This window comes from Branchiostoma lanceolatum, chromosome 18 (assembly GCF_035083965.1).
Source record: "Branchiostoma lanceolatum isolate klBraLanc5 chromosome 18, klBraLanc5.hap2, whole genome shotgun sequence".
NCBI classification, from domain to species: domain Eukaryota; kingdom Metazoa; phylum Chordata; class Leptocardii; order Amphioxiformes; family Branchiostomatidae; genus Branchiostoma; species Branchiostoma lanceolatum.
Window position 1 is genome coordinate 9,104,866 of NC_089739.1, and position 22,443 is coordinate 9,127,308.

Genomic DNA, 22,443 nt, shown 5'->3' on the forward strand with positions numbered 1-22,443 from the left:
ATTTAATTAAAACGTTCCTGATATTTTATTGTATGTAAATTACTTGAAGCGATACATTGCCTTCAAATTTTCTTGTTTGAATTTAACTGTCAATTAGTTTGTGAAATAAGCATACTTGATAGGATGTTAATGAAGGGAAGATTTTAAATGATTCCCAAATGTTTTGATTTCAAGATACGGCAACACAATATTTCCCATCGAAATCTCTCAATTGATGCGTTCAAAAGTTAGAAAAAATTATTTGCTCACAGTCTTAGAATAGTCAGATAATATTTGCCTAGGTCATATATAATTGACTTCAATGTAAAAAATGACAACAAACTGTCATTCAGTGCTTGTAAAGTTACACTGGAATGTAAAATTGAATTTGGATAACGACAACATTCATGTGTATTTTACCTCTTTCTGGAACAAAACTGAGATTCTTGTAATATCCCTTAACTAGTGTGTTTGCTTGTAAAATCACTTCTTCCATAACATATCCTGGGGTGTAATTGTTTTTAATTGCAGTTGTAGGCTTTATTGTATTGTTTTCATGTAAAAATATAATGTACAGTGTGTACATGTGCATATAAATGCAAAAAGTTGGAATGTACTGACTTCAGAGATAAAATTGTGAATGGTTTCAAGCTTATTCATTTCTCATGGTTTGATGGGTCTGAACACATTGATCCCTCATATAATTGCTTATGAATTTACAATATTTATCTTTAACTATGTAAAAACAAGTAATAGTTAATAGCAGAACATTGATCAGACATTAGGACAAGAAATGCAACTGGGGAGCCAGGAGGTTCTATTCGTAAAATAGAGCCTTGAGGTAAATTAAGTGAATATTTTAACATTTCTGCCGTGCTGGATAGTTCGCAGTCATGTAAGGATGACAGCCCATGTGAATGTACTAGCCTCCTTAGCAGGCTCTACAACGTAGTACTGTTGGGTTACCTTTTTTTTGGGGGGGGGGGGGTGCTTCTGATGTATTTTTTTTTTCTCATGTCATATCAGCTCTATTGCACTTGGTGTCTTGTGGCCTCGAAGAGTGCAATATAACTAATATGCCATCAGAAAAAAAAGCAGATCATAAGTGCCTGACAAGCCCGACCTGTAGAGCCTGCTAAGTAGGCTAGGTGTGAAATCTTTATTCAACATACCACTTCGCAGACATGTAATGATATGGTCTGAATTATGTTGGTGTTTACATATACACACCTTCTGGGAGAGTAACACTTAAGTCAAGAGGGTTGGGTGCTTAAAATCATACGCGCATGACAATCTTTTGAAAAATCATACAAGTGACTTCTGTATTTAACCAACCAACATGGTGACTGTGACGTCACCTCTCCCCCCATTGGATAGCTACTGTCTAAAAGTCGAGTGGGTCCCAGGTAGAGTTGTAGGACCTGACGTACGGGCGAGGGATGACCACCGTCTCTACGTCCGTCAAACTCACATTTAGTGGCGACTTCTTTGTGATGTCACCACGACTCTTCGTGACGTCACCACGACTCTTCGTGGCGTCACCACGACTATTTGCGATGTCACTACGACTCTTCTCGCTTGCGAACGAGACAGCAGACGATAGCTTCTGGGGATGATGATAGGACAGATTCTTTGTGATGTCACCAAGACGCTTTTTGTCTGGGAACGTGGTGGAAGGCGGTAGCTTCTTCTGGGGACGAGGTCGTCTGAAATAGAAGAGGTAGCAAGAGCGTTAAATTGTGGGTAATACTACATAGCTTAAGCCCCCGTCACACATTGCTGTCGACCATGGCCTCCTGACCTTCTCCAGACCATGGTTGGGAGTTTAGCACTTGCCACACAGCCTACCATGGCCTTTCGACCTTCTCCAGACCATGGTTGGGAATTAGTCGTGAGTAAGGTCATTTGTGGTTTTTATTTGGTCGGCGAGGTTGCCTACTAGCCAAAAAAGTCTTCTGCTTTATCAAAGTAATTTATTGGCCAGAAATAACTGGTCGTCTGAGATACGATAGAGTGCAAATTAAAGCGGTCCGCTCAAAGCATCTCTACTAACTGACCATAAAATGACGATAACCGTTTGAATATGCAACTGAGCTTTCCAACAACGTTGCTGCTGAATCGGGGTGTATTTTCTTCATTACGTACCCAATGGTTGAATCACGATGAGACAGTATAATCAAGTCCTCTTCACTGTCAACCCTTGAAAGAAAGGAGCAAACATGTGTTATACGTGTTGGTAGAATAAGTACATCTTGCAAGATTTTTGTAGGATAAATGATGGGTCATAATGAATATTTCCAAAATAAGCAGAACATACAATTTTAGAATTACTCTTATTGCACACCTTTCTCCAAACGTCACATTTCTATCAAACTTGTATATAAATCAATACAGCATATCGCCCTTGATTGCTATGATGAATACAATCTTCACCTTTTGCTCTTCTTCCAAGTCTTGCACAGGCAGCAGCAAAGGGCTATGGCGGTGATGATGAGGAGTAAGATGCCCACGGCCACGGCTGTCCAAAAGGCGATCCAGGCTATGTTTAGGTCAGACATCGAGAGAAAATCCGTCCCTCCTTGGGCCCCTGGTTTTGTTACATCAACTGTGACTTTGTCCTTTGTTGGAGTCACGGTTTGAGGCACTTTTGTCGTAGACAATTCTGTTGTCGGTACAGGGAATAAGAAAACAGATTGAAAATGTTATAGGACATAATGTGATAGATTTTGTGATTAAGACAGGAATCCTTGAAAAGCACCCCCAAAATATTTTGAATATGGTATCGACCGGTCAGCGATATGGCGACGACTGTTTCAAATGGCGACGATCATTTACGAGATGGAAATTAACGGCGATACGTCCCCGGGCAATGTCCTTAGTGCTGAAATGGGGGTCCCCTACCACTGCTGTGCTTGTTAAAGGCCGTTCCAATGTCAGAGTGCGTGCGCTGGGCCTCCCCAATATGCTACGCCAAATAGCAGTTACCCACGCAACTAGTACTGGATTTTGGAAACGGTCAGACATTTCAAGTAAAATCCACTTATTTTCGTCAGTGACACGGAGCAATATTTCGAACAGCAGTATATGTTAAAAACTCGTTACAAGAATAGGTATGCACATACGAAAGCTTTGATATTAGGAACGAAATTTTATGCCACGTTAGTTGAATTAGCTGAAACCTAAAATAACTGTATTATGAAGCTTGAACAACTTCCACTTACCACTTTCACAGTTGGCACCGTTGAATCCGGATGCACAGGCACATGTGTATGTGTTAGCACCACTGGTACACACACCGCCGTTGAGACAAGGACTTGACAGGCATTCGTCAATATCTGTGTTAAGAAAGAAGTCATAGAGATAGTTAATCGCAGAATAGAATATAAACTGTTACATTTATGAATTGAATGTCAGCAAATCCTTTATAGATCATAGACTTCAACATTAGGGATGAAACCTTTATGCCACGTGGCATAAAACCACTCGAACAACTTCCACTCACCACTTTCACAGTTGGTACCGTTGAATCCGGATGTACAGGCACATGTGTATGTGTTAGCACCGCTGGTACACACACCGCCGTTGAGACAAGGACTTGACAGGCATTCGTCAATATCTGTTTTGAGAAAGATGCCATAGAGATAGCCAATCGCAGAATAGAATATAAACTGTTACAGTTATGTATTGAACGCCAATGTCAGCAAATCCTTTCTAGATCATAGACTTCAACATTAGGAATGCAGCCTTATAAGCTTTATGCCACGTGACATGTCAGTTGAATCAGCTGATACCTAAAACAACTTGAACAACATCCGCTCACCACTTTCACAGTTGGTACCGTTGAATCCGGATGTACAGGCACATGTGTATGTGTTAGCACCACTGGTACACACACCGCCGTTGAGACAAGGACTTGACAAGCATTCGTCAATATCTGTTTTGAGAAAGATGTCATAGAGATAATCAGTCATAGATTAGAATCTAGAAGATAAACTGTGATTTCTAAGACATTGGCATTGTCAGCAAATTCTCTATACACAACTGAATACTAGTATCCAACATATCAATAAATGAAATTCATTCAAAAAGATTTCATCAACAACCATCAAGGTATCACTATATCAGGACAATTTGCCGTCAAAAGATTCGCTGTCACCTGTACAATTTGTCTAAATCTTAATCTGTTTGTAACTAAATTGTTATGGCTATGGTTAATGTTAGGGTTAGAACTATTGTTATGATTGACAGAGAAGCGCCTAGACTCCATGTATAAGTAGAGGCGTCCTGGTGGAATTCTTCAAAATAATGTAGAATTTAACAGAACCCACCTGTTTCACAACTTGAACCGTTAAAACCGTTATGACACGCACAGACGTAGCCATTGACGTCATCAGTGCACGTGCCGTTATTTTTGCACGGGCTCGAAGCACAGTCATCAATATCTGGAAGGTACAATAATAGCCAATTCATGGTAGTGGCGCAGAATAGGCAAGTGGCTATTCTAGCAGAGTCGCGAGATCAAGTGGTCGCGGGATCGATTCCTAAGGTTCCTAGCTAGATGTTGGAAATGCACTTTACACGAATTTCCTAACTCCTCCCACATGTAAAAATGGGTACCTGACTTCGGAAGGAGAGGTAAAAGGTGGTAAAAGGAAAGGGATTGGCTGCGGCTTCCAATACCGTGCCCTAGGCACAGAGGATAACCAACTGCCCCTATACAGCCTAAAAAGGCTACGGGGATTACCTTTTTATGTTAAAAATTATGACAGTAGGCTATGAGTGACGCAGGCTTTAAAGCGACATGACCTACCTGTCGTACATGTCTGACTGGAGTACCCAGGTGCGCATGTGCAGATGTAGCCATCGACTCCGTCAATGCAGGTGCCGCCATTTTGACACGGACTGGACACACATTCGTCAATATCTGTTAAAAAGACATTGAAGAAGACGCTGTTATTGAAACGACATCATCGATACAAATATGTACCCCGACTTGTAGCGTATGTACCCCGACCTGTAGCGTATGTACCCCGACTTGTAGCGTATGTACCCCGACCTGTAGCGTATGTACCCCAACTTGTAGCGTATGTACCCCGACTTGTAGCGTATGTACCCCGACTTGTAGCGTATGTACCCCGACTTATAGCGTATGTACTCCGACCTGTAGCGTATGTACCCCGACTTGTAGCGTATGTACCCCGACTTGTAGCGTATGTACCCCGACCTGTAGCGTGTGTACCCCGACCTGTAGCGTATGTACCCCGACTTGTAGCGTATGTACCCCGACCTGAAGCGTATGTACCCCGCATGTGCAACTGTAGCCATTGACTCCGTCAATGCAGGTTCCGCCATTTTGACAGGGACCGGACACACATTCGTCAATATCTGTTAAGAAGGTATTGAAAAAGACGCAATCATCAACTCAAAACAATCTATTCAAAGTCACCTACATACCTAACAATTCTCTTAATCGATGTCTGCATGGATGGATTGGCCACTATCTGAATGTATTGTCACGGACTGATGTGTTTCTAACAATACGAATTCCACATACAAAATGTATTGACTCAATGTTATTTGGACAAATTCAACACATGCTATACTTTCTAAAGCGCTAGGATCAATGTATCTTCATCAGTGTATTTTATTATCACCTACCTGTTATACATGTTTGACCGGTGTACCCCGGTGCGCATGTGCAACTGTAGCCATTTACAGCGTCGATGCAGGTGCCGCCATTTTGGCAGGGACCGGACACACATTCGTCAATATCTGTGAAAAAAGTATTGAAAAAGAAGCAATTTTGAACATAAAATCATCGTCATACAAAGTCACCTATACCTAACGATACTCTAAATCAATATTTGCATGGATAGGTTGGCAATGATCTGTATTCATTGTCATTGACAGGTTTGGGTTTAAACAATACGAATTCAACATACGAAATGTATTGGCTAAATGTTATTTGGTCAAAATCAACACATAATATACTTTCTAAAGCTCTCGTGTTATTAATGTAATTTCTGTAATATAACATTTGTAATAGCCCACCTGTCGCACATGTTTGGCCGTTGTACCCTAGTGCGCATGTGCAGCTGTAACCGTTTACTCCGTCAATGCAGGTGCCGCCATTTTGACATGGACCGGGCACACATTCGTCAATATCTGTTGTCAACAAATTAAGAAAAGAATTAGTACTCAGCAAAACGCATCGAAATGAAACCATGATATTATCTATCGACACACTATTATAACTGCCCTATCATGTAATTTCTTACTGAAAGAAATGGAATTTTTCATATAACATGACCTACCTGTTTCACATGTCTGACCGCTATACCCTGGTGCGCATATGCAACTGTACTCATTGATTTCATCAATGCAGGTTCCGCCATTTTGACATGGACCGGACACACATTCGTCAATATCTGTTGAAGACACAACAGAAAAGAATAATTAGCAAAACTTGTTGGAACGAAACGATAGTATCATTCTGCGACTTACGCTCATAAAAGAAATTAAGTGCGCTATCATGTCACTTCTTACCAAATGAAAGAAATTTTTCATATAACATGACCAACAATGTACCTATTAAGCAGAGCTGACCGGAGTACCCTGGTGCGCATGTGCAGCTGTAGTCATTAATTCCGTCAATACAGGTTCCGCCATTTTGACATAGATGGGACATGCATTCATCAATATCTGTTAAAAAAGACATCAATTCAGTAAAGAGGCAACCATTTATACGGAAATGAAAGAAATTCACATTTCTTTTTTAACTTACCTATACCGCATGTCTGACCGGTGTACCCTGGTGCGCATGCGCAGCTGTAACCATTAATTCCATCAATGCAGATGCCGCCGTTTTGACATGGACCGGACACACATTCGTCAATATCTTTTGACAACAGAAAAGATTAATAATTAGCAAAATATCTTGGAATAAAACCATAATATCATTCTGTAACACACTTTGAAATGGATGCTTTGTCTTGTTATCTCTTACCTAATGCATCAAATTCATTTTGTTCATGTAACACGACCAACAATGTACCTATTCCACAGAGCTGACCGGAGTACCCTTGTGCGCATGTGCAGCTGTAGTGATCAATTCCGTCAATACAGGTGCCGCCATTTTGACATGGACCGGACATGCATTCGTCAATATCTGTTAGAAAGACATTAATTCAGTAAACAGGCAACCATTAATACGGAAATGAAAGAAATTCATATTTCATTATTACTTACCTATACCGCATGACTGACCGGTGTACCCTGCTGTGCATGCGCAACTGTACTCATTGATTCCGTCAATGCAGGTTCCGCCATTTTGACATGGACCAGACGCACATTCATCAATATCTGTTGAAAGAGAAAAAAAATAGTAGCATAACACATTGGGAAAAAATGGTATAATTCAGCGTTAAACTAATAGAACGCTCATGTCATCTTTTTACCAAATGAAAGAAACTAAATTTTTCCTATAATACTACTTACCTAATCCACATGTCTGACCGGTGTACCCTGGTACGCATGTGCAGCTGTAGTCATCAATTCCGTCAATGCAGGAGCCGCCATTTTGACATGGATCGGATATGCATTCATCAATATCTGTTAAAGACATTCATCAATATCTGTTAAAGACATCAATTCAGCAAACAGGCAACACTTTTTACGGCCTACCTATTGCACATTTCTTTACGACCTACCTATTGCACAGGTCTGACCGGTGTACCCTTGTGCGCATGCGCAGCTGTAACCATTAATTCCATCGATGCAGGTGCCGCCATTTTGACATGGACCGGACATACATTCGTCAATATCTGTTGGCAATAGAACAAAGAAGTGAATAATCAGCAAACATATCAGAAAAAAAAACATAATATCATTCTGCGACACAATTATAAGATTCATAAGTTTATTGTCCTATAATGCTCTATAATGCTCTATAAATGCACCCTGTCATAAAATATGACTCACCTATCCCGCATGTCTGACCGGTATAACCTGGTGTGCATGCGCAATTGTACTCATTGACTCCGTCAATACAGGTGCCACCATTTTGACATGGACCGGACACACATTCATCAATATCTGTTCACAATACAGGACAGGAAAAAAAGATAGTTCTCAACTCAGGTATGAATAAAGTCTGCATTTTCAAGAACCGCCTGAAATGATGCACTAGCTTATTATATTCAATTGTTGAATGTCATTGGCCGATAGGATATACCATTATCATTGCATGGTCAAACACACACAAACACACACACACACACACACACACACACACACACACACACACACACACACACACACACACAAACACACACACACACACACACACAAACACACACACACACACACACACACACTCACACACACACACACACACACACACACACACACACACACTCACACAAAATCACGAAAAAGTTTCCTTACTAATTTCGCAGTTCTTTCCGGTGAAACCAGGCACGCATGCGCAGCTGTAGTCGTCAAGACCGTCTATGCAGGTGCCGTTGTTCAGGCAGGTCACATTTATACAGTGATCAATTCCTGACAGACAAACCAAAGTCTTTAATGTTAAAAAGTGCGTAAACTATCTAAACGAGACGGGGGACGATACCAACGTCCGAACGGATATGACATATTGCCTACGTCACATTTCTCTAAGGTAACGTGCAATGACCATTTGGGGAAATTTGTCTGAGATAGACCAGTCAGTTCTTTGCGTTGGAAACCGCTGAGCTTTTCCAATAGAGTCGATCTATTTTCAAACTTTGTTAAATAGAAGACAAAAGCATCAAAGGAACGTGACGTTACATACTTGAAACGTTAGTATTACTAATTAGCAGAGTATTTCTGAAAATTAAGTTAGTCCGTCTTGCATTTGCTTCAACAATCTATACAAGCAATGAACAGATCCTAACTTGAATATACTGGGCAACGCACTTGACACGCGTCTACCCTCGTATCCATTTTTGAATTGTTCTATCTGATGACGTCTTACCGTCGCAGCCAATCAGCTCCATCCTGAGTCGACACAGTGCACCGTTACAGGAGGTTGGATTGATCCGAAGAAAGTTGGCAAAAATGGGTGGGTCCATATCAACCTGTACGATTGACGTCCCATCATCGTTACCAGTAAAATTCTGTGAAAAGAAAGTGATAAATTTTCATACTCTCTCATACATTGTGCAATAATCATTAGCTTTTTAAAAGTTAGTGGCTTTTGCAGAAATATCGTAACGTAGTTCAACATCGATCTAATTAAGTTAGATATTTATTGTTGTTGGTCATAGCAAATCGTTTCCGACAGTTAAGTTATCTTTTCTTGCAGCATGATGGGACATTCTTGAAGAGATAATTTTGTATAGAAAATAGTATATAGCTTTTAAATGGAAACTGAGTAAGTAATACAGTGCATAGAGATGTTCTTTTTGGCCTTGCATTGGATTGCGCAAAGTCGTTAAAAACACTATTGATCATATACAAATGATAATGATTATCACAAAACATGCGTATGCAGACCTTCCAGTCTTCGTACGGAACCCAGTCGGTTGTGTCGTTGCTAACCTCCACCATGTAGGAGGAGACCCAGCCTTGCCACAGACCCTGTGTCTGGAGAGATGTGACATACCGAGGGATGACTGGCGGGCGAAGGTCCACCTGAGGAGTAAAGTGTTAAAGAATCATCGATTAAGTCGAGCATTAGTTCACGACTCTTACGACTCAGAATTCTAGAATAAGTATTACTCTGGCAATGTTCTCTCAAGACCAGTCTAGGAGCAGAGGGGAAACGTACAATATTAGAAAAAAACCTTTTGCCATATTCTGTTGATGGAATCGGCCTAAATTCCCTTATCTAATAACGATAGTGCCTGAAAATATTGTGAGCATGCAGTTGAAAAGGCGATGATTCAAATACCAAATTATCTCCCAATTACACATTCAAGACACACCATACTTGCAAAGCACTGGTGCCAAACACGACTTGTTTTTTATTACACAACTGTTGCCCTACGACTAAGGACATCTTAGTTGTTATGTAAACCCGGCGACGGGAAAGCTTTTGAAGGCTCGGTAATGAATAAGTTAAGATACTGACTTTGCGCGAGAATGGGGGTGGATGAGGAGAGGTGAGTAAATACGTATGTTTAAAACTTTAAGGACTAACTGACTTCAATGTGGATTCTATGTATGACAGAAAACTGGCCGAAGAGACATTCTGTCCTGAAGATTTGGTTCATCAGTGATTTATTGAACCTGATAACTTGGGACAGTCAGTCTGGACTGACAATAAATAACGAAAAGATCTAATTATAGTGCAATAAAATCCTCCATGCGATGTACACTTTGTAACAATCGACGTACTTCAGCATGCGTCCATTATGGAAATCTTTAGCCATGCCCCCCTCGCCATCTTGCTTTAGAAAAGTGTCAGAACAAGGTTTTTAATCGAATCCATTCCAAAATGTGTTATTGCTTTCAATGTGATAAAGATGATATGACACCACCTTGTTAAGTCCACCGCACACATCAAACATGCTGTTTATAACCCCCTTAAAGATTGCGCATCATTAATGACACTTGGGTGGTAACGTCATCTGTAACCATGGTGACTGGAGCCATTCATGACCTGTAGGTAGATACGTTATGTACAACACGTTATGTATAGAACGTAATTACCTTCGCCGAGAAGGTTATGCAGAGGGTAGCGTTTGTCTGTTTGTCTGTTTGTAGTGTCACAGGATAACTCGAGAATGCCTTGATGGATTGTCTTGGTATTTGGTATGTTGGTAGGTTTTGATGAGACCTAAAAACGATGAGATTTTGGGCCCCCTAGCGGCTTCTTACGGTACTGCAGCGGAACTTCCTGTTTTGATATCTCGTGTTCTGGACATGCTATGGAACTTATTTTTGAGTGGTAGATAGATCTTTGGACAGAGAGTAAGTGGTGTGAGTTTTGGAACTGCAGGAGCAGGTTTTGCGTCTGACTTTGAAAGGGAATAACTCAAGAAGGGCTTGATGGATGGTAATGATTTTTGGTAGGTAGATAGCTTGAGTGATGATGTACATGATTAGACACGTCTTATGCAAATCAGTATCTAATTTGCATAATTAATGAGGCAACTTTAAAAATCCGCTTTGTTCCATGATATGACAATTCAAATTGTTACTGAGGAAGAGAGGACTGTTGATAGATAGAAAATATGCAAATGTGGGCCTTACTTGCATACTTAATGAGTAACTTCTATTATTCCACACTGGCAAAATACGGCAATTTCATACATTTAATCCTTTTTTGTGGCATCGTGACATTATGTGAATGTGAACATCGTTGAATCAAATTATGCTAATAAGGGCCTCCTTTGCATAATTGATGATAAATTTGTTAAGCTCATACTTTGGACATGTTATATTTTAAGAAAATCAACTAGTATGATTTATGATTGATGAGAAACACTCCTAATACGTCAGTCATAAAGGTTAAAATCATTTGGCGAAGGTATGAGGTCGTGGAACTCTAGTTTGTATATGCGGAACTCCTGGCGATTAGCCTGGCTGGTGAATTGTTTGTATCTATCAATAATCAGTGGCAAAGTCAATTGCCAACTAAACACCTTCTAAACCCTTGACCAGCATGGTACTTAGATAATTGTAACAAAAGCAATTCCAACGTCCGAATCCGGTTTTCAAATTTTTGACAGCGGCAAACTGGGCGTACGCGAAATGCGTTAGAATGATTTTATGAAAGCCCGTGTGATACAAGTAGAAACCAGTGTGATAACCCCAAATATTACTCGGTCCGGAACACACGTATCTTAAGTTTTCACGGCCCAGGTATGACATAAATTACCTGTAACCATGGTAACGGGTCCGTGGAGTTAGTGGCCCATGCCCGTGACCCGTTCAGTCGTGCCTCCCAGGGTTGGTAGTACCAGGTCGTGTTCCAGCTGGAGGACGTCAGCTGATCGTTTATGATGTAGCCACTGCTCATTCCGAGAGGAAATGTGCATCCGTCCGGTGCTGTATCATAATCGAACACAATTATATCACCTCGTACATCAAATACTGAAGTGAGGAATAGAGTCAAGCAAAACATCCGTCCGTAAGAAGATCTCTTAGCAACAGAAGAGAAAACTGTAGTCGTACGGCCACGTGTCACGGTCACTGATCGGGACAACAAAACTATCATGCAATGAACCGTTCAGAGAAGAAGGAAGAAAGAGAGATAGGCAACGGACAAGATGGGAGGACAATATCTATGAAAGACCAAAACGACAATTCTAGACAGCTTCCTCAACTCATTTCTTACCGGTCCGAGGCATGATTCCAACCGGTTAGAATTCTGTCGCGGTGCGTAAGGAAATTGTATCGCGGACCGGTTAGTATCCTGTGGCGGAGCGGAAGAAAATGCCTCGGACTAGTTGGAAATGCCTCGGACCGGTTGGAATCATGCCTCGGACCGGATGGAATCATACCTTATTTCATAGATATCAGAGAATGGACAAGCATGGCACCAAGTGAAACACTAAGAAAAACAGAAAACCGAGAAGGCTGGAGAAAACTGGTTGCCAAATCATTTGTGATGTCCTAACGGCCAAATAGTTTGACTAAGGGATAGAGATGAGAGAAAGAGCCCCATATCAAACATTTGAAAGTGGCAGACTTCACCCATTTATTATAAACCTCTTCGCTTGTATACAATTTCACAAAATAAGCTCCCTATATATATATATATATATAGCTAGTTGTCGATATGTGAATAGCACGGCGGAATTTCATGTTTCTTATGCAATCAGATAAATCATGTATTATAAGCTCCAACTCAATCCCTATACTGTAAAGACAAAGCAGTAAATAGTTATCAAATCCATTTATGATGAGCAAACATGTATTAAGTTGTCTCACGGCATTATATTGACCCCGCATTTAGGTCATTTCTAGGACGATCCGTGAGAGTGTTTACAGGTAAGGATTCTACCTGAAAATAGGGCAAAGTTACACAAAAAATTGAAGTCAACGAAGGTAACACAGGGAAATGACGGTAACGAAAAAACAATCAAGAAACAGAAGCATGTTGATCAACAAGCTCCAGCTGAAGAATGTGTGTCAACGCGTTCCAATCTGAATACCTTTTAGGACTATAGTACAATGAGACAAATTTCATAACTTTTTCTACATCTTGCTCATCGTGTGCATGTGTGCGTATAAGTCTCTACCAGGCTGACTACGCCGGCTATAGGGAGAATAAGTGCCAGGAGAGTTTGGCCACCACATGTACAGGTTTTCATCAGCAGGCACAGTGGGGGGGGGGGGGGGATGTTAACCTTCCCGTGGACTGACTCTGCTGGCCAATCATTGAACTTTTTTTACCGAATGTTACGATCCATACCCCCGTCTGGGTGGAGTCTATATGCGTATCACCATCGAGAGGGTTCCTTTTTTCGTAGTTCTTCGTTTTCTAGTTCCTATTGCGAAGGATAGACTAACAACAACAAGACAACATCTCTTGTCTTTGTGGAGAAGACATGCGTCACATATAAGTAGAAAGTAGTAACAGAAAATTACCTTGTGCTTTGACAATGGTAAGTCCACCTGCCAAGAAAGCTGCCATGAGCACGCCGTAAGAAAGCCGCCATACATTACACCTCGCCATTTTGCAGCAAGTCTAACCCATTAACAACAGCGACTAACTTAGAAACCCAGACCAAGGGTGTTGCCAATAAGCTTTATTACTTAGTTCTGTATCACCTCTTCCACAAAGACGCATGCGCAAAGTGTTTGAAGATAATAACGCAATAAATCATTGGTGCTTTTTGATTGTCCAATCAAAACCGACCAAATCCCATTCAAAACAGACTTAGAGAGGCATGTTCAGCATTAACATTATACACATGTTAGCCTTTATTGCTCAGTAAGTAGAATTGTAAGATCTATTTTGTACTCCTATTTTGTAGTTATAGCTGACTGAGCTTACGAATGCCGCTGAGCTTTGTGTTGCGTCAATAAAACGTATTTCATTTATAACCGCAAAGGAACAATAACTTAAAGACAAGCCAGGCGCGTATAAACACAATCATCGGTGCCTTTACGATCCTGACCCAGTTTCTACATAGTTTTATCCATCCATCGTATTAAGTACGGTTTAAAGGGTAGCGTTCTATGTACATTTGTTAAACATGTAGCAAGGTCATCCATTGCGAACTGTTGTATCGTTCAACTTCTCATTAAAGGAGCCGACACCTCTTTTTTTCTAATCGCTAATTGATTTTATTGGCAGCAATCGACGAATGGGTATCAGACCTTGTTCAAACATCTTATCTGACTAAGTCTACATTATGGATACCACATTGTGTTTTTTGTGGGAGGATTGAAATTTTTACCGGCCGATTGCACCGATGTCTACTTGAAATATCCCCGGAGACTAGTATAATGTTATCAGGGTTGTTTTGACGTCTACACCCAGCTAAAGAGGTATTTACGGCAGTTGGAGTATTTACCGTAATCACCAAAGACGAAGGTTGACGTTTCGTGCCTGACAATGCATGATGACCATAGTACAATGCTAAACTTTCTTCAAACACTAAAGGTATTCACTTAATTTTTCAGCGACCACTGTCGCCTTCTTCAGGATCAATAAACGTCGTTGAAAATTTGATCAGTGAATACCTTAAAGTAATGTTGGAAGAAAGTTTAGCATTGTATTATGATTACAACCAACACATGTGAGCTTCCATTATGATACCTGATGATGTTAAGCTACAGATTGCCATCTAGTGGAATTGACGATTCTGCAGGTAGAAATCGCGATCGGATTCTCAGGCTGTCAACGTTGATCACGATGATAATGCTAGGAATGTGTTAGGTTGGTTTCCTATCTACGTGTATTAGTATAAACTAGAGTTACACAACCTCACACCTTCACCAAATGATTCTAACCTTTATGACTGACATATTAGAGTGTTTCTCATTGGTTATAAATCATACCAGCTGGTTTTTAAATTACCTCATTAGTCATGCAAATTAGAATATGATACAAGGCAACGCTTAAGCTGTCTATCTACCAAACATCTTGATGATTCGTCAACCCCATCTTGAGTTATAGTATTTTCTCATTAATTATGCAAATAAAGTCTTCATTTGCATAGTTGATATCTTTTAATATTTCTCTCTTCCTCGGTTACGGCGGATGCATACACTTTCCTCATTAAGTATGCAATGTAGGTGCCGAGTCGCATAATAAGTATCTAATTATGTCAATCAGTACTCAAGCTATGTAACGTTGGGTAACATAGATTCGCGGGGTACTTAAATTCGGGATTTTTCGAAAACGGGGTATTTAGGGATATGTGCTAGATGCAACATCAGTAATACCGCTAGAAATGCAAACGTGACAGACTAACGTATTCAGAACACTGTCTGAAAAGCTTCGATAACCATGCATTAGAAGTTGGCTACGTCAAGAACTCTCCGTCCCTTATTGTCACAGTCTGAGGGCTTCGTGGGAGAATTATACTACATAGTTGTTCGCTGGTTTATAAGACAAATGTCACATCCGCTTCCTGCTCTACACAATTATTTACAATACAACTTATTAGAATCTCTTTTGCTAACCTACAACTGGACTCTAAGTGTGATTAATCATCAAAACGCCTCTTTGTTGCTACAACCAATGGCTACGGCACTACGGTGAATTTTCCCGCCGCCATATTCGTTACCCAGAATCCGGCTATTCGGCAGACGACAAACGTTTGCGTGGAACATTTTTTGTCCAAATGTTGTGTGTGATAGTGGACTGATGGCGATATTTTCCTCAAAGTTTGCTCTTAGCACAAGCAGAAACACATGGACATAGTAGTATTACCATTTCTACGGCATCCAGCTAACGCCCCGATGAATAATGTACAAATTTCCATGACGGTGGGGATCGACTCTGAGTAACGTTCTACCGACTCAACACACGGGTTGTTCCCGGAGGCCTGATGTGTGCGGTACGGCCGTTTTTTCGTGTATTTTCTTTACTTGGACACGTCTATATCCATAACACTCTCCTCAAGCCAAGGATGGAACGAATAGCTGCTGTATAAAATGTAATTAGCGGTAAGATATTCAATACGAATCTTCTCTCCCGAATTAATGTTCACCCCTGTCCGACAGCACCGTCATTGTGCGTGCGGCGGACGGTAGTTTCAAGTTGAAATATTATGGTGTCAGCACGACTAGAGACAAAATCTACCATATATATGATTATTGCAAAGATAGTACATGATACTGACAGAATAATAGAAAAAAAGGATGGTTTATTGAATGAAGACCTTTATTGCACATTTCTGCCACACTTGGCTAAGTACAGGTCACAACAAAAGATAATACAAGTACAGTTAACGGATACAAAAGAATATGACTATCATTAAATAAATTCTACTTCTCCTCGCTTTTCGGTTATAGTAGATATAAAAGAACAGACGTGTTTTTCAATGGGAGGTTTGTCTAGTCGCATTAGAAATATGAATTTTTGAACAGTACTTAAATGTGTGAAGTAGGGAAATAGGTTTTCTACAAGTTTATACAGTTCATTTCTTTCTTTGGTATATAATACACATTCTACCAGAAAATGACATTCGTCTTCTACTCTATTCAAAGTACAATGTTTACATAATCGTTGTTCTAGAGGAGTGCGGGTATGTCTTCCCGTTTCAATATGTAGTTTGTGGCAGCTGATTCTTAGTCTTGTGACTGCATTCCTGACCTTCATATTTGAATTACTTAGATATTTTTCTTCATTATAAGTAGTTTTGAATAATCTATATGATCTTAACTTATTTTTGGAAGCCCCACCTTTGTTGTCGTTATGTATTTCTTTCAGAAACGTTTGGAAATAAATGTCTTTTATCCGCTGGCCAATGGAACTAACAATTTGTAACGTATTTGAATTATATGAAATTGGTAGGTGCCATAAGAAAGCAAACCCGCTCTCCTCTAAAGACTTACGTATTCCTGTCGCCCAACATTTCACACCAGATTTGTCTAGATCTAACTGACAGCAGAAAGCATCTGCTTGAAAACTGTCGGCTGGCACATTCTGGCGAAGTCTAAGGAAATATTTGACGGCATTTAGCGAAGCATCCACTTGTATTGGGTATCTTCCTAATTCCGCCCTTGCAGCTAGGCTGCAAGCAGACCTAGGTACACGTAATGATTGTTTGCAGAATTTTAAATGAACTGATTCAATTGGACAGGAATTTGAACTTTTGAATGAACCCCATATTTCAGAGCCGTAGAGAATAATGGGTTTAACGCACGCATCAAAAAGTTTGTTTCTCACAGAAATTGGGGCGTCGGCATTGTCTAGAGATTGGTTGATGCCGAACAAAGCTTTTAGACCTTTCCGGTAGAGGTGTTTGTGATTCGCCTTGAATGTGCCAGCAGAGTTGACAATGATACCTAAGTAACAATAGGATGTAACTAATTCAACAGGGTTTTTCTGGTATGTAAACAAGCAGTCTTTTGGAAGACGACCACCTTTAGAGAAAACAACAACTTTTGTTTTCCTAAGGTTTACATTCAGTCTCCATGTATTACAATAGTTTTCTAGCTTATTCAAAGAAGTTTGTAACCCTTGCTTAGACTCGGAAAAAATAACTAAGTCATCTGCGTATAATAAACAGGGAATGTACTTATCATGCATAATTGGTGGTTCACATTCATTGTCAAAGATGGTTGTTATATCACTAATAAATAAGTTGAATCAACCATTATCGGAAAAATCCCGAATTTATGTTACCCAACGTTACATACCAAAAATCATGACTATCCATCAAGCCCTTTTTGAGTTATTCCCTTTCAAGGTCTGAAGCAAAACCTGCTCCTGCAGTTCCAAGAAAGGCGCTAGGGCGCCCAAGCCTATACCACTTGCTTTCTACCAATAAACAATCAGGATCATCCAGAACACGAGATATCAAAACAGGAAGTTCCACTGCAGTACTTTTGGGAGTCACTAGGGGGCCCAAAATCTAATTATTTCCAAGTCTCATCAAGATCTACCCACAAACAAATATCAAGACAATCCATCCAGGCCTTCTTGAGTTATGCTGGTCTTCTACACACACACACACGCACACACATACAAACGCTACCGAAAACATAACCTTCTTGGCAAAGGTGATAAACGTGTGATGAACGTCACATGCCAACGTAACTGTACAGGTGAATATCGGCACTAAGGCCCTTTTTACACACACGTTTCCATTAATCTCGGAGCACACTCCGAGTTTGCTCAGAGTATTCGGCGCCCACTCCAAACCCGAGGTTAGAAATTCTTGTGTAAACCAAGCCTTAGGCAGGGTTTCTTTTTTTATTCATCAGTTTTACACGAGTTTCTTACTTTGAGTTGATAAGGTAAAAAGGTCACGAATAATTAGAAAAGGATTTTGATGTGACGACTTCGTCAGCATGTCTTTAATCAATTATATCCAACCTTCGTGGCCAATCAGAGACGCCCCTTGCCTAAATTACCTCACGTGATATTCAAATCTCCCGCCGCGATGACGTTAGGTTCACCAGGTGTTGCATTCCTGCTGTAGCGTGGTCCGTGTGTGCACGACGTGTCCAAAAGTTCCAACTTTCGACATACAAAACTTGCTATTTTCTCACATTTTTGCGGACATTTGTCCACAAAAATTGCGGAGAAGGGCTTCTGGAATACCATGGGCGAGAATGGCCGGGAAAGCTTGCGGAAGAGCTTGGAAGGGCCGTCGGATGGCTTTGGATTCAAACATGTGACGCAGAACCTTACAGGTAAGCCTACAGAAAATTTTTCTTGGTGTTTTCGACGAAAAGCGTTAAGATTTACCAGCAAAGCAATACAGTGTGGTCGGCAACTCGTGTCTTGTGTATTTTTACCGTACAGTTGAAACTGGACATAACAAAGGCTTGTGAAAATAACCGACGACTTTTTGGAAATTGATGAAACTTGAACAAGGGCGCGAGAAACTGTACTGAAAGTTTTACAGCAAAAATGTCAAGCTGAGGCATTGAGAATTAATTGTCAACACGTGGTTTATGGTAATCACACATTCAACGGGATCATTTGATGTAACGTTGGGTAACATAAATTCGTGGGGTACTTAAATTCGGGATTTTTCGAAAACGGGGTATTTAGGGATATGTGCTAGATGCAACATCAGTAATACCACTAGAAATGCAAACTTGACAGACTAACACATTCAGAACACTGCCTGAAAAGCTTCGATAACCATGCATTAGAAGTTGGCTACGTCAAAAACTCTCCGTCCCTTATTGACAGAGTCTGGGGGCTTCGTGGGAGACTCACACTGCACGGTTGTTCGCTGGTTTATAAGACAAATGTCACATCTCCTGCCTGCTAAACACAATTATTTACAAGACAACTTATTACAATCTCTTTTGCTAACCTGCAACTGGATTCTAAGTGTGATCAATCATCAAAACTCCTCTTTGTTGCTACAACCTACGGCACGTGTATTTTCCCGCCGCCATATTGTTACCCAGAATCATGTCGTCAAGCAGACGACAAAAGGTTTGTGAGGAACACTTTTTTGTCTAAATGTTGCGTGTGATAGTGGACTGAAGACGATATTTTCCTCAAAGTTTGCTCCTAACACAACAAGGAACACATGGACATAGTAGTATAACCATTGCTACGGCATCCAGCTAACTTGCCATGAATAATGTACACGTTGCCATGACGGTGGGGATCGACTTTGAGTGACGTTCAACCCACTCAACAAACGGGATGTTAGCAAAGGCCTGATGTGTGCGGTGCGACCGTTTTTTCGTGTATTTTTTTTACTTGGACACGTCTATATCCATAGCACTCTCCTCAAGCCAAGGATGGAACGAATAGCTGCTGTATAAAATGTGATTAGCGGTAAGATATTCAAGACGAATCTTCTCTCCCGAATTAATGTGCCCCCCTGTCCGACAACACTGTCATTGTGCGTGCGGCGGACGGTAGTTTCAAGTTGAAATATTATGGTGTCAGCACGACTAGAGACAAAATCTACCATATATATGATTAGTGCAAAGATAGTACATGATACTGACAGAATAATAGAAAAAAAGGATGGTTTATTGTTCTGCTAGATTGATTTCAGTCAACCATTATCGGAAAAATCCCGAATTTATGTTACCCAACGTTAACGTTACATACATTTATGGATATCGTCTTTGTTTTTCGCCGCAGTCATATCTGGACACACCACAAACAACACTGATTCTTCATTTTCAAGCCAAACAAGTGAGTAAAAATTTCTATTGTGTACATTCTTCTTTTGTTGTTTAGTATATGACAGCGAGCGTTTTCGACCACGGTTGGCTTTTTTTGCTATGTTGTCGTTTGTGGAAGTATACTACTAGTGTATTTTTCTCTTGTTATACGTCGTAACACTAACACGGACTATTTTTACGACTCTTTTACGACGGTTAGGTGAGGCTGTGAATATCGAAACAGGAGATGCCTCTTAGTGTGTCGGCAAAAGCGCCACTGTTGATAGTTTGTTTCATTTATATCACGAACGTTTAAAGTTAAATGCAAGGAATGTTGAGCGAAGTGGTGGGCTGGAGATACGCACCTGGTTTCTTGCCATGTCATTTGCATAATTATGTATGAGTGTAAACACGTAAATAGCGCCATTCATTGTGTGTTCCTATGACGTGGAAAGGTTTGTAAACCTACTTGCCTTTCACTGTCCAGTTTTATTGGCCTATTTACCTATCTGATAGAATGGTTGAATTTTCGACGTTTGAATATGCAACCTGTATACGGCTTATTGCTGCTGTTATTGCCTGTGGCCGTGTATAGAGCGCATCCAGTTACGTCATCCTAATTTGCATACAAACTTCAGTGGCGATATTGTCATGGCAACACAAACTGTCCGCCATATTGTAAACATTGAAATATCAGAATACAGTGAAACATTTGAGCTATAGGTACGGAATTCACAGATGACGCCACATTAATGCGCTCTTTTGCGTTTTCCTCATTGACATTTAATGCCTTTACCGAATTTTGAATTTTAAGACTCCTGTTGTGTTATTTACTTCAGGTAAAGCCATTGGATAGATGAGAATGTGAGCGCCCTCGCCCTCCCCACCACTCACTGATGGATTTCCGAATCTGCTGCATATGCATGATCTCCTGGATGCCATACAGACTGCAAAATTAATCTCCAAGCAGATGTAAGGATCCGGCTCATTCTCACTGAAAATGGTTCCTGGTTCCTACCTGTTGCCATATCTTTTGTTATCTTCTCTAGTATATATCGACCTTTTGTAGTCATTGGTTTCCTCCGGATCCTTACATCTGCTTGGAGGTTATTTAAAATCAGGTAAGTTAAATTTCCTTTGATTTCTATCCATCACAATCTTTTCCCATACTTATTATTATCACCCCTTCTTTTCCCCACTCCACTCCCGCTTACTCCACACCCCACTCCCGCTTGCTCCACACCCGGCCACTCCCGCTTGCTCCACACCCCACTCCCGCGGCCGCTTGCTCCACACCCGGCCACTCCCGCTTGCTCCACACCCGGTCACTCCCGCTTGCTCCACACCCCACTCCCGCTTGCTCCACACCCCACTCCCGCTTGCTCCACACCCGGCCACTCCCGCTTGCTCCACACCCCACTCCCGCTTGCTCCACACCCCACTCCCACTTGCTCCACACCCCACTCCCGCTTGCTCCACACCCGGCCACTCTCGCTTGCTCCACACCCGGCCACTCCCACTTGCTCCACACTCCACTCCCGCTTGCTCCACACCCCACTCCCACTTGCTTCACACCCCACTCCCGCTTGCTCCACACCCGGCCACTCTCGCTTGCTCCACACCCGGCCACTCCCACTTGCTCCACACTCCACTCCCGCTTGCTCCACACCCCACTCCCGCTTGCCAACATACAATGCACCGAGAACAACATTCCCTCGTCCCCTGCGCATGCGACATCGTGTGAAGCTATGTAACGTGGACATGCGAGATTGTATACAGTAACTCCGTACAAAGCAGACATGTAATTCGATTTAAAACTTCTATATATAGTTCTTCGATAATCTGAATGCGCTCATGCAGCTGTACCGTTTCAACTCATAACTCAAGAAGTTGTGAACAGATTTTTGATATTTGGTATGTGGGTAGGTGACAAAGTCCAGTTCAGAAATTTTAGAAATGTATGTGATGATTGCCATATAATAAAGACTATACATGTACAAACTGTCTTTGCAGACTTTATTTTACACTGAAGAGGCTACGAGATACGTTGCACATTCTAATGCATCGTACCATAGTAAATAAAGTTGTGTGCACACCAAGGCGTCGGCTTCTTTCATCATGATAAATGTGTTATATGTGCATACTTTTATGATATTCATATTCATGCTGAAGAGGTAAATTAATTTAACATCCCTTCCTGAAGACTGC

At 41.0% G+C, this 22,443-nt stretch overlaps 2 protein-coding genes and 1 long non-coding RNA gene across 3 annotated transcripts; 1 reads left to right on the forward strand and 2 right to left on the reverse strand.

Annotated features, from left to right (window-relative positions):
• Positions 1-1,142: 1,142 nt before the first annotated feature.
• Positions 1,143-2,631, reverse strand: LOC136424060 (uncharacterized). Its single transcript, XM_066412475.1, has 3 exons — positions 2,413-2,631; positions 2,125-2,178; positions 1,143-1,685 (listed from the first exon to the last, which is right to left on the reverse strand). The coding sequence occupies exons 1-3, from the start codon at positions 2,535-2,537 to the stop codon at positions 1,364-1,366; spliced, it is 501 nt and encodes a 166-aa protein (XP_066268572.1). The 5' UTR covers positions 2,538-2,631; the 3' UTR covers positions 1,143-1,363.
• Positions 2,632-3,770: 1,139 nt separating this feature from the next.
• LOC136424702 (fibropellin-1-like) lies at positions 3,771-11,983 on the reverse strand. Its single transcript, XM_066413326.1, is given in 17 exon segments — positions 3,771-3,913; positions 4,308-4,421; positions 4,790-4,903; positions 5,287-5,364; positions 5,638-5,751; positions 6,031-6,144; positions 6,294-6,407; positions 6,568-6,681; positions 6,764-7,147; positions 7,228-7,341; positions 7,477-7,590; positions 7,689-7,802; positions 7,960-8,073; positions 8,425-8,538; positions 8,993-9,134; positions 9,514-9,651; positions 11,843-11,983. Coding segments are annotated over 17 exon segments (2,280 nt in total).
• A 6,561-nt stretch (positions 11,984-18,544) lies between these two features.
• On the forward strand, positions 18,545-21,121 carry LOC136424297 (uncharacterized). The gene is made up of 3 exons (XR_010753854.1): positions 18,545-18,786; positions 20,213-20,266; positions 21,075-21,121. It is a non-coding gene; the product is annotated as an uncharacterized lncRNA (long non-coding RNA).
• Positions 21,122-22,443: the final 1,322 nt, after the last annotated feature.

What these genes read in the sequence shown, in the direction of transcription:
- LOC136424060 (XM_066412475.1), bottom strand. Translation starts at nt 2,537, where the DNA reads ATGTCTGACCTAAACATAGCCTGGATCGCCTTTTGGACAGCCGTGGCC. An exon ending in ACTTGGAAGAAGAGCAAAAG is followed by an intron (nt 2,179 to 2,412) that starts GTGAAGATTGTA and finishes CTTTCTTTCAAG; the next exon opens with GGTTGACAGTGAAGAGGACT. An exon ending in CATCGTGATTCAACCATTGG is followed by an intron (nt 1,686 to 2,124) that starts GTACGTAATGAA and finishes CTTCTATTTCAG; the next exon opens with ACGACCTCGTCCCCAGAAGA.